The sequence below is a fragment of the Lepidochelys kempii genome, chromosome 1, assembly GCF_965140285.1.
Source record: "Lepidochelys kempii isolate rLepKem1 chromosome 1, rLepKem1.hap1, whole genome shotgun sequence".
In the NCBI taxonomy this organism is placed as follows: domain Eukaryota; kingdom Metazoa; phylum Chordata; order Testudines; family Cheloniidae; genus Lepidochelys; species Lepidochelys kempii.
Genome location: NC_136380.1, coordinates 242,153,538 through 242,165,984, shown reverse-complemented (window position 1 = coordinate 242,165,984; position 12,447 = coordinate 242,153,538). Strand labels below are relative to the sequence as shown.

General features: G+C 43.7%; 1 protein-coding gene across 1 annotated transcript in view; it reads right to left on the bottom strand.

Annotated features, from left to right (window-relative positions):
• The window catches only part of CACNA2D4 (calcium voltage-gated channel auxiliary subunit alpha2delta 4), a 166,579-nt gene that overhangs the window by 123,713 nt on the left and 30,419 nt on the right, over positions 1–12,447 (bottom strand). Inside the window, exons 11-12 of the mRNA XM_073335235.2 lie at positions 11,547–11,636; positions 246–359 (exon numbers count right to left, since the gene is read on the bottom strand). Of these exons, the coding sequence (XP_073191336.1) occupies positions 246–359; positions 11,547–11,636 (204 nt within the window). The remainder of the gene's footprint in view (positions 1–245; positions 360–11,546; positions 11,637–12,447) is intronic.

The window sequence follows — 12,447 nt, the reverse complement described above, 5'->3', positions numbered from 1 at the left end:
ACACACACATATATATATTTTGGGCCAAACTTGACCTGACAGTGTCCCTTTAAAATCACAGCACCTTTATAATCCTCTCACCAACTTATTGTCTAGCTGCTTTGTGTTGTATTTACAGTAGGGAGCATGTGGAGGCTTGCGAGTACACATACTTCGGTATGTGGTGTTTTCTATTCACTCCATGCTAGGATGGTCACTTTCCTTCCCCTCCCCTGCTCCCTTTATTCATCCCTTTTGAGACAAACCTTACGATCAGGCCAGTTGTACTTTTCAAACACAGATTCATAATCCTCCACGGCTCCGTCTGTGATCAGCATGATGGCTTGGTTACACAGGCCTCCTTGCCCAGCCTCTCTGAACTACAAATGGAGAGGAACAGCAGCATTAGTATCCTCAACATTGCCATAATTCTTATTGCTGTATATTTATTTATAAAAGGCCAGATCCTGAGCTGAATTCTTACCCAGGCAAGACTCCCAATGACTCCATAGAGCCTTTTCCCCAAGTGAGGGCTGAGCTTTGGTGTGCTCTGTATTTTTTATTTACACAGCGCCTATCATCACATGCCATACCCAGGTGCTTTACAAAAGTTAAAATAACATGAAAAAAAGAGTGGTGGGCACAATGAGCTTTATTGCCTACTGCCCTGTACCGTGCACTGCCATGTACGCTTGTAGTACGCAGGCATGGAGTGGGTGTAAAACACAACTGTCCTGACTTGGTAGCCATTGGCACTCACTTTGTACAGCTCTGAATGAGTACAAAAGGTGCAAGCTAGGGGACAATCCCGCCCAAAGTCTCCGGCACAGCCAGTCACTCTACCAAGGTTAAAAAGGAGGACAAAATGGTCACAGGTGGAAATGGAATGGCTGTATACTGAGCATGGCAGAGGACATGGTATGTGTCAATAAGTGATATTTAATATGGAGTATAATTATGCTAAGAAAGTCTACAAGCTGTAGTTCTAAATGCAGACAAAGAAGTGTGGAGTGGGTGTCCCCAAAGAGCAGGCTGGGAAACTGCCTGCTCAGCCAGGAAGACAAACTTTCGAAAGCCGGTTTAACTAACATCCTTAAAAGACCTGCTTCCCCTCCCTAGACCATCAACCCGAGGATGGGGAACACAAACTGCTGTTGTGTGTCTCTGCCTAGCTGTGGGTGGAACAGACAAGAAGGTGGTGCATGCAATCCTGAATGGACCTAGGATACACCACTTTGTTGGTGAGGGGGCAATCTTGGGTGATAATAAGCCAAAACCACAGGATAAGCATCTATTGTAAGAGACACTGGATGTAATAAAGAATTCTGAAAAACCCTTTTAACCATCAAAGCACTCAACCCACACCCACAATTTGAAAAACAAGTCCTGAGAGACTAAGGGCTTCTCTAGATTAGGTAAGTGGTCGAGGTTAGGTCAGGGTTAGCAAATGTGTCACTAACCCTCACCTAACCTCAAGTTTTTTCCCAATGAAAACAAACCCAAAAAGGAGAAACCCAGGAAGACAAGGAAGGGGGATGAATTGCTGGCGGCTGGCCTCTGACAAAAGAAGTTTGGGGAGTCGGCATTGCTGCCTAGGAGTGTAAAGTATTTCTTTCAATTGTTCTGTGACTGAGATGAGACTACCTGGTGTATTTTATGAGAAGTTTAAATTTAGATATATGTTCTTCACGCTGGCTCTTTTTGATTTACTACAATTTTCTCTCTATTTTCAATACAACATCTTAGGCTGGTTTGGATAGTTTCTCTCAGGCTGCACCACAGAGAGCAAAACCCCATAATCTCTAAAGGCTGGTCCACACACCGTTTTGTACCAATGTAATGACATCTGTTTAGAAACTGATACAGAAACCGATCCCCTAGCATGGATGTGGTTATACTGGTATGATGGTGTCTACGTTGGTAGGTTTTATTTCTTTAACTATACCAATACAGCTAGAGTGGTACAAAACCTGTGCAGGGACCAGCCCATAGGAGAGTAAGCAAAAAGGGAATGATGTCTGAGACTCTAACTTCGCTCTGAGATCTCAGTCCAAAGGGCAGAGGTATCCTCTTCCATCCAGTGTTTTGTCAGGGGCCGTGGGCAGGTGAATACAACAAAGAAGCCTAAGGACTAAAGAGGAAATGTGTATTGAAGGGGCTGGGGGGTGAGCCAAGAGTATACGTGACACTAAGCCTTAAAATAGCTACAGAAAGATTTTGGCAAATGCCCTCAGGAAGGGAGCTTTCTAGAAGGGGTCCCAGATGAAATCTTGGGATGAAGGACAAAGGCTTGAATGATTACTTCTCCAGCTATGAGCCTTCAAGGCAAATGGAATCAAGAAAACGTAATACTTTTATTTAGTACTAGCAAGACCTTGAATTTAATCTGTTGATTATCAGCAACCAGTGCAAACTGCAGAGGCTTTCCCTACATCAAGGAGTAAAAATGAACAGCTTCTTGGCTGCAACTTCTCGATTTCAAGGAGCACCTCCTCCTCTTACAAACTATTATGATTGGAGCAATGGAAGATCTGTCCACTGAGGAAGGTTACACAAACTCACATAGATCAAAATTTTAAAGGGAGGAAGACATGATAGCTCTGTAGTAAAGATAAATGAGAGGCAAGCAACTACATGAAATAGAGCATGTGTGGGAGACTAATTTAAGGCTGACTAAGGGTGCATCACAAGAATAATGGCTTTAAACTAAAGAATGGAAAATTCAGCTTAGACGTAAGAAAAAAGATTAAGAGCAATATCAGCAACATAGACCATTGGGCATGGGGAGAGAGTGCGGAGTATAAACTGGTACCTGTGCAGTGCTTAGAGCTTAACCTCTGAAATCCCTTCCACCTCTAACCTTGGTCATTCTGTATTTAGATGGAAAAGTATCTTTACCAACCTGGGTAGTATAATGATGCCACTGCACCTACCACCATCAGCAGTGGGACACGCCTTGTGTCAGCTCCACATGCTTTCATTGCTGGAGTCAACATTGACACCGTCACTCTCATGTCACCACTACCAGCATCATCTGCCTCATTATCATCCTCCACAACATTGCTTTCCTCAGTGCCAACACCACCGTGATGGCACCATCACTGCTATTGACCTCATCATTATTACTTTCATCATAATCACTGCTACTATCACATCACCACCATTTTATACCATCACCAAAGCCCAAAGCCACCATCTCCCTCATCAGCACCCTGGTACCACCAAAGTATTGGTTATTCTACCATGATGAGAGAGGATTGGACAGCCTCTACTTGACCACTGTAGAATTTCATGTGTAGAACTCTTGTCCTCTCCACCTATGTAATAACCCCTTTACTCCTGTGGTATTTTTATTTGTTTTTTATAAAGTAGTTATTATATTTATTTACTGTGATCCGGTATGCAGAACCCCGAAGGTCTCAGTAGGAGTGAGAACGATGGTTTATAAATAAAATTATTATTATTGGACCACAAGTGGAGGTCTTTGCTTAGTTTTTAAACAAGTTGTTACTCAGACAAACTTTCACTGGAGTCAAAAAGACTCCACAGGTAAAAAAATAAAGGGTCAGATTCTTAGGTCTGCTGTGCCCTTTTTACATCACCTAAGCAGCACAAAAGGAACAGAGGCCGCTGGTAACTTTGCTGTTGGGGATACCCCAGGCATACCAAGACCAACTCCCCTGCCTCCCTCCACGCAGCCCACAGAGCCCAAGGTTTTCAGGTGTTGCTTGAAAATGAGGAAGTGGATATTGAGATGGGTGTCCAGGGGTCTGGAGCTTCACATCCACAGGCCACCATGGAAAAAACATCTCCACCTGAATGATGGTCAGATTCCTAAAAGGCAGGAGGAATCAGAGATTCCTGTCAGGAAAAAGCTTAAGGTGGAGGCCTGGAATGGAGCCATGCATCAGGAATGAGTACATGATACTCCTAGGTGCAGATGGAAGTTAGAGATAAAAATGTTAAAAGTCATTGAGTTATGTTAGAACAGAGGGGAAATGAAAACTGAGGTCTGCTATAGAGTCCCATTGTATTAGGAAGAAGGAATGGGTGAGCTACACCTTGAACAGATTTCAGGTGTGTCCAGATGAGAAGCAATGGTGGACTTTAACTAGTTAGATGTCTCTTATCTTAATACAACGAAACCAAGATCCAACATTTTCTTGAATTATTAAGGGGACAACTTAATATAGCTTAGTTTATATCTGATCATGACCATTAATATTGTGTACAGTATCATTACAAAGTCTCTGGCTCCCATATTACATGCAATTTCCAGGTCTCTAATTCTTTCTCTAAATATAATAACTACTTTATAAAAAACAAGGAAAGAATTAGAGACCTGGAAATTGCATGTAATGTGGGAGCCAAAGACTTTGTAATGATACTGTACACAATATTAATAGGGGAGGGTGAAATCATCAGCATAACAATAATGGAGGTAAAAGGCAGATTTTAAAACCAAGAGTTAAGGCCTGCTCCTTTAGGTCTTTTTGCAATGTGCTGTGGGGACTACTCAGTTGTAGCGAGTGAGCAGAGGCTACGAGCAGGAACCATTCAGGTGAAGTTCTAGGTGCAATCCTCTGCACTGAGTGGAAGTAAGTCCCAAGACCCTTGAGTGTAACCATAAGGATGCCCAAGAGTGTGTGTGTGTCCAGGCACATGTGTGCTGGCAGGGGAGAGCACAGAATGTGCATATCTGAAGAGATGTAAGCAAATGAGGCACTTAGCTATGTGTTTCCCTCTTTGGCCATAGTCTTGTTATCAGGAACAACAGTCTTACTCTGCTTTATTCAGGATCAGATTCCCCTGCACTCCCTGTTTTGCTCAACATTTTTTACTTTGCACTTGTAAGTACAACACTTTGCATCTGTGGCATTCAGGACCAAGACCTTAGTAGGAGGTGTCTCCTGGGGAAAGAAAGTAAGGGATTCAGGGGAGCTGGAAGCTAGCAGAGCAGAGAAGGAAAAGCAAGGGAAAAGCAGGACAAATAGAAGACCCCATAAAGAAAATGGAAAAAACTAGGCAATTGCGTCTGTGGATAAGAAGACATATCTTGCAAAAATCAAAGGCACAAAATAAAGCGCTGTTAGCAAAGGATGTAAAAATGAGCAAGAAACTGTATAAATACAAATAGTAAGACGCATGAAAATGAGTAAGGAAAGTATAGGTCCACAACCTATAAAGGCTGGAGAACAAATAAGAGAGAGCAAGAATCAGGCTAGAATGCTTAATAAGTGCTTTGCTTCACTCTTAAAAAGGACAGTAGTGACAGGACAGAGACTGCGGTAGTAGGTAACAGAGATAGGAAGAGTTTCAAGGTAGAGTCACAAGGGTTACGTTAGAGACTATATAAACTGGACATATTCAAATCAGCAATGTCCAATGGAATTAAAGCTAGAGAGGTAAAAGAACAAGCAGAAGGTGCAGCTGGTCCACCTACAACAATGTTTGAGACCTAACAAAGAATAAATGAAGTCTCAAAAGAATGAACAAAAACTTGTTTTCAAAGGAGGATGGAAAGTTGATCAGTAAGTTGAGCTTCAATATTTGGTAAATTACTAGAACAATTAATCATACAGTTAATTTGTGAGCACCCAGAGGAAACACAGATAATCAGAAAAATCATAGGTTACTGGTTGAATGAAATGCAATGGACACAGCATACCTCTACTTCAGTGACTTATTTAACATCCTGTCATGTGATATTTAGCTAGAAAATGTGGCTGAAATAGAGAAATAGGATAGATACACAATTGGCTAGAAAAACTGAACACAGAGGGCCAAATACAGACAAATGCAAGTTTGCAATCTTGTAGATGGAGGTGCAACTCTCAGGAAAGTTTCTGGGTGAAATTCAGTGATGAAATAAACAGTGATGTAAATTGCAAAGAAGAGGTAACATGCATTGATTTGGCATTCAGTGGAAGATATTCTGATTTAGTTTACTCTGGTATAAAGCCAGCATAACATCTTTGTAAACACTGTGCCTGTAGCTGCCTAGTGTTCAGAGCAGTGAGTGGAGTTAGGGTCACAGTCAGAAGTCACACCAAGGCCCAAGCCAGAGTCATTAACTTAGGAAACAGCTGTGGTAGCAGGAACAGGGAACAAGGCAAAGCAGCAGGAACCAGGGACAAGGAGTAGGAACCCAGCAAGGAGGCCAGGACTTGGTCTCGGGGGGTCTGGACAGATACAGGCCTAGCAACTAGCTGCTCAGACAAGTAGTGGGACAGGAATAAGAAATTTTATACCCAGTAGACCCCAATCAGCAGTCTGCTGCTAGTCATCTGACCTCACTGAGTTGGCGATGGAAGCCTCTGCTGTTGGGGTATCAGCTGCAGTTCCCTCATCTTACCTTGCAGTACTGTGACACAGAGGGTCAGGCTGTTGCTTAGCAACCCTATAGGCTTGGGTTTGAGACCACAGGTGCCTGATTCTGCTCTCTCATGCGTGTGTAAAGCAGGATTCTCTTAATTGAAGCCATGATGTTGCAACAGATTTCCATAAGTATGAAATCAGCATCTGGCCCAATGAGGGTAACTTGCACTACAGGGGTCAGATCCTTAGCTGGTGTAGGTTAGTACATCCTCATTGAATTCAGTGGAGCCACACCGTTTTACACCTGCTGAGGTCCTGGCCCTATGGGGACAGAAAGGGGCATGAAGCAGGAGGTAATGGGGTACAGCAGACCCTCCCCAACTAACTAACTAACACTGTGCCATGCTCGACACTTCCGCGCCCAGCTCTGGCATAAGGAGGCACACCAGGAGCTGTGTTTGCTCCCTGTAAAACACCACATCTGGGTAAATTACACACATTTTAACACATCATCAAATGCCAGTTTGGTGTCACTCACAGACCTTTTTTGACCAACTTACACCCAACATTTATATAACTTACCCCACCATTTATATCACTTCAGAATCTGACAGAGTTCATGTACCCATTTAATGGGTTGGTGTCAAGTTGAGAGGAGGTTCTGAGTGTGATCTAACAGGAGCAGAGACTGACTCAGGTTTATATTGGGCTTTCCATGGGCAGCTTATGCCTTTTCCAAGATCAGGAAAGCAACCTTCTTTAATCCCTATTTCCTTTGACATGTTTCAGAGGGGTAGCTGTGTTATTCTTTATCAGTAAAAACAATGAGGAGTCCTTGTGGCACCTTAGAGACTAACAAATTTATTTGGGCATAAGCTTTTGTGGGCTAGAACCCACTTCATCAGATGCATGGAGTGGAAAATACCATAAGCAGGTTGGTATAAATACACATCACATGAAAAGATGGGAGTTGCCTTACCAAGTTGGGGGTCAGTGCTAAGGAGGCCAGTTCAGTTCCCTGCAACAAACCCTGTTGCCAACTCTGTCCACATATCTATTCAAGGGACATCATCATAGGACCTAACCACATCAGCCACACGATCAAGGGCTCATTCACCTGCACATCTACCAATGTGATATATGCCATCATGTATCAGCAATGCCCCTCTGCCATGTACATTGGCCAAACCAGACAGTCTCTATGCAAAAGAATAAATGGACACAAATCAGACATCAAGAATTATAACACTCAAAAACCAGTTGGAGAACACTTCAATCTCCCTGGACACTCAATAACAGACTTAAAAGTGGCAATTCTTCAACAAAAAAACTTCAAAAACAGACTCCAATGAGAAACTGCAGAACTGGAATTAATTTGCAAACTGGGTGCCATCCAATTAGGCCTGAATAAAGCGGAGTGGATGGGTCACTACAAAAACTAATTTCCTTCTGCTGATACTCACACCTTCTTGTCAACTATTTGAAATGGGCCACCTTGATTGTATTGGCCTCATTAGTACTACAAAAGTGATTTCCCTCCCTTGGTATTCACCCCTTCTTGTCAATTATTGAGAATAGGCCACTTCCACCTTAACTGAATTGGCTCATTAGCATTGACCCACCCACACTTGATAAAGCAACTCCCATCTTTTCATGTGCTGTGTATTTATAGCAACCTGCCTACTGTATTTTCCAACCCATGCATCTGATGAAGTGGGTTTTTAGCCCATGAAAGCTTATGCCCAAATAATTTTGTTAGTCTCTAAGATGCCATAAGGACTCCTCATTGTTTTTGCTGATACAGACTAACACGGCTACCACTCTGACAGCTATTTTTAGCATCATAGCAGAAGCCCTGCAAGCCTGAGTCTCTAGACCCACGCTCTGGGACTTGCTGCCAGGGGATTTATTTTTGCTCTGTAGACATACCCTACATGTGTGACCCTACAAGATTCATATGAAAAGAAATATAAATTGGTTTACGTAGGAAGGAACAGTCATGGGCACAAATACAGAACAAGAGAAAACGAATCTGTAATCTGTTAACTCAAAGACTGAATCCCAGCTAGGAAGGCATACCCCAGGGACAGATCAACTCAATATGAATTAACAATGTGAGACTGTAGAAAGAAAGGTAATTGCTCTCTTGGGATATGTTAAGAGGAGTATTATGTGTAAAACACACAAGGTAATTATTCTGCTCTGGTTGGCACTTAGTAGGCCTTAACTGGAACTCTTCTTCCAGTTGAGAGCACCACGTTTCATAGAAGACAGAAAAACTGGAGGCAGTTCAGAAGAAAGCAACAGACAGGGTAAAATGTTTGGAAAAATAAGTCCTGTATGGAAAGATTAAGAGAGCGGGGTAAGGAAACCCTGCTGAAGAGAACAGAAGGCTGAGGAGAGACAAGATAAATGTTTACTCACTGGTAAGCAATACTATCTGGCACTTACATAGCATCTTACGTGCCATGATTTCAAAACACTTTATACATGTTAATTAACTAAGCCTCTCATCACCCCAGTGAGGCAAGTTAATATTATTGTACCGAATTTATATATGTGTAAATCAAAGCAGAGAGTGTTCAAATGACATGTCCAAGGTTATAAGGAGTCAGTGAAAGTGCTAGGAATAGAACCAAGGAGTCCTGACACCCAGCTACCTTTTGCTACTCACTAGACCTGTGGCTCTCAAACTTTAGCAACCCGAGGACGCCCATTTTGATTTTAAATTTTTCACGGACCCCCAAGCCTCCCCACTCAGTCCCAGGCCACACCCCTACTCCACCTCTTCCCCCAAGGCCCGCCCTCCACCCCACCTCTTCCCTCCCCCACTCCACCCCGCCTCTTTCTGCCCCTTCCCCCGAGTGCACCACATCCCCATTCCTCCTCCTCCCTCCCAGCGCCTCCTGCACGCTGGGGAACAGCTGTTCCCCAGGGTGCAGAAGGCTCTGGGAGAGAGGGAGAGGAGTTGAGGGAGGGAGGGGCAGGAGTTGATCGGCAGGGCCCGCAGAACCCCTGGAGTACCCTCATGGACCCCCAGGGGTCCGCAGACCCCAGTTTGAGAAACACTGCACTAGACCATTCTTTTTCAAGGGATCAGTTATTCTTAGTCAGCAAGAAGTAATGGCCAAGGCTGTCAAAAATGACTAGCCTCAATTTCTGGGTGCTCAATGTGAGACACTTTAAAGGGGTCTGATTTTCAGAGGCTGGGGGCTCACCAAAAAATTGAGGCTACCATAAATCACCAGCTAGTTTTGAAAATCTTGGCCCAGGAGCTTAAGACACATTTGGAATTGCAATTTAAATACCACCGAAAGTTCTATGGACCAGATTCTGGCTCTTTCTTCAGCCCCTTTGTGTCACTCTGGCAGTACTAGGCCGTCAAGTTGGTGTAACTGACTTCTTGAGGATTCCCCCTGAAGATGGGACATCCCAGAGTGGTGTAGAGCTGCTAACTGTTCTCCTGAAGCTGTTCTACGCTGTTCCAGGGTAGCCCTTAGCTGGCCCAGAATTGTGGAAATATAAAGAAGGCGCAATACCACCTTTTCTCCCACCCTGGACTCCTCGTCCGTCACTGAGCGGATCTCAAGTGGGCCGGAAAACCTGGGCCTATAATTCTAAACACAACTGTGCTAAGGAGCAAAACCTCCCTTGGCAAGTTGAAATCATTATCATTATGGATAATCAGGGCTACACTAGACACTTGGAGCCAGATACTCTGCTGTCGTGAATCGGTAATTTCAATGCATTGTATTTACTGTCAATAACACCGTGTTGTTAGCATTATTTCTATCATCCCCAAGGGTATCAGTATCCTTAGTAGTACCCCAGGGCTGCAGGTGCACTTAGGAGAGTGGGTTACACTGGGACTCGGTACTTTTATTTTTTTTTTATTTCCTTCAGCAATCCTTAAGGAACAAAGCTGAGTCATGCTTTTGTGTGATGACTGTTGAGGTCCCAATTGCTCACAGAACATCATGAATCCTGCATGACTGTCATGGGCATAGTAGGTGATTGGAACACCTTGGATGAGTGTCACTGTTTTATTTTACGTGTGGTATTTTCTACATGAATCACTGTATTGATCCCTGGGAAATTAAACACAAAAATAAACGGAGAAGTAAAAACAATGTAATACCTTAACTGTAACAACATTTACCATTGCTCACTCATACCCTTCATTATCAGAATTATTGCTATCATCTTGTCATTTATATTATCATCTCTGTAGTGACATTTTATGTCACTACAACCAGCATCATCATATCACCAGTATCATTATATTTGCTAGCAACACTACCACACACACAGCTATTGAAATCACAATCACTACTAGCTTCTTCAGCGTATCCCTCAGGACCACAATCAACACTGTGAGCGTCTAGATACTGTTTGATACTGTCATGGATTCAACAGCACAACGGGCCTGATTGGGAGCATGCTCTCACGGGTGGAACTCCACTGACTGATAACACTGGTGTACATGAGATCTGAGCTCAGTCCTATTAGTCTTCCAGACAATATGAGATGGGATAGCAGGAGAAAATAAGGATGAGATTTTCAACAACACTTAGTGTTGGCCTAACTCTACTCCTATTTAAGTCACCCGAGTAACTGAATTTGGCCCAGTGAATACAGTCAGTTTAGTTATGTTATTTCAAGCCTTTTTGTAAAAAAGCTGTCTCGATCCCCCCCTTCCTTCTCCAGTCACTTCAGTCAATCAATCGTTCATTTTCAGGCACAGATGAATTGGCACAGCACTGAAATATGAAGTAAGAGGCTCTGATTAAATGGAATGAATTGAGCATCAGACCTGAGGGACGTAATTATGGACGATTCAAGGCACTGATCTATGGGGTCACTTTTCCCTGTGGAAAGGTGACTATTTATAGCAACTGGCTCTATGCCACGTCAGCTACCCACTTTCCTTTGGCATGGCAATGCCGCCTTTATTACTATCCTCATCGGGAGCAATAACGGGTTTGAGCATTTTAAATAAATTAACAAACAAACAGCTCCCTAAAGTCAGAGTGCCCAAGTTCATCATCATCACCATCCATGTCACAATCACAGCCAACATGCTCATCAGCAACTTTTGGCCCTGTCAGAAAACGTTCATGTCACCACACTAGGAGAATTCCCCCTGACCCGATGCGAGCTGTACAGTGCCATGAGACATGGGGAAGAAGGGCTGGGGGGCAGGAGGAGTGAGCATGCTCTTTAACACCCTTGGAACAAAATGCTCTTACCTCCCTCAGGATTTTGAAGGATTCCAGCACGGCTTTATTGACGGTCCCCACTCCTTTTGCCTGCAGCTCATCCACTAACTGCTTAAAGTGCTAGTGTGAAGTGAGAAACACATGGCAGATATGAGATGCGGACAGAAGGAAGGCAGAATTCTCAGGACAGGGGAGAGAAGGGTGACACAGGGCCAAAGAAACCCTGTATTTCAGGGCACACCACTACTCTAGATGGCTGGGCAATCTTCCCCTATGGCGGCTGCAGATGTTGAAAGTCAATAGGCTACTCCAATAACAGTTCTATCACGGGGCACCCATGTTCACATATGTGCTGTACTCTAGGCTGCTGCACACCACGTTCATAAATAACTGCCAGAAATAGCAGCACCTCTCTTCCGAGATTTGTTCTTTGCTGAGGGTGAAACACACGGGAGTTTGGGGAGAAATATGGAGGGAAACATTCTAATAATGTTAACTGTGGACTATAGGGACAATGTGGGTATGAGCCACCTCCACAAGATTGAGAGTGAGAGAAACAAGGGAGATATAATTGGAGCTAAAAATACATCCCAGCTAGGAGGGAGGTGCATCTTGCAGCAGTCAGATGCACAATGACCACCTTAGGGCTGCAGCTGCTCCTCACGCCCACATTAGAAAAGCAGCTATCAGAAAAGCACACTGAAAAAGTGCCCTATGAAAGGGGGAACCTAGACTGCAGCATTCATTGGTGACCAGACATTTACTGGGAAAGGGCTGAATTCCCACCTTTCTGAGGGCCAAGGATGTGGATGGAAGGTCTGAGCTTTTAGAAATGGCACACAGAGTTATGTGCTTTTGTTTCTTGTGATAGGACAGGAGAGACTGACTGGTATGCTCCGGCTAGTTTGCGCTGCTCCAGAGACACAGATCA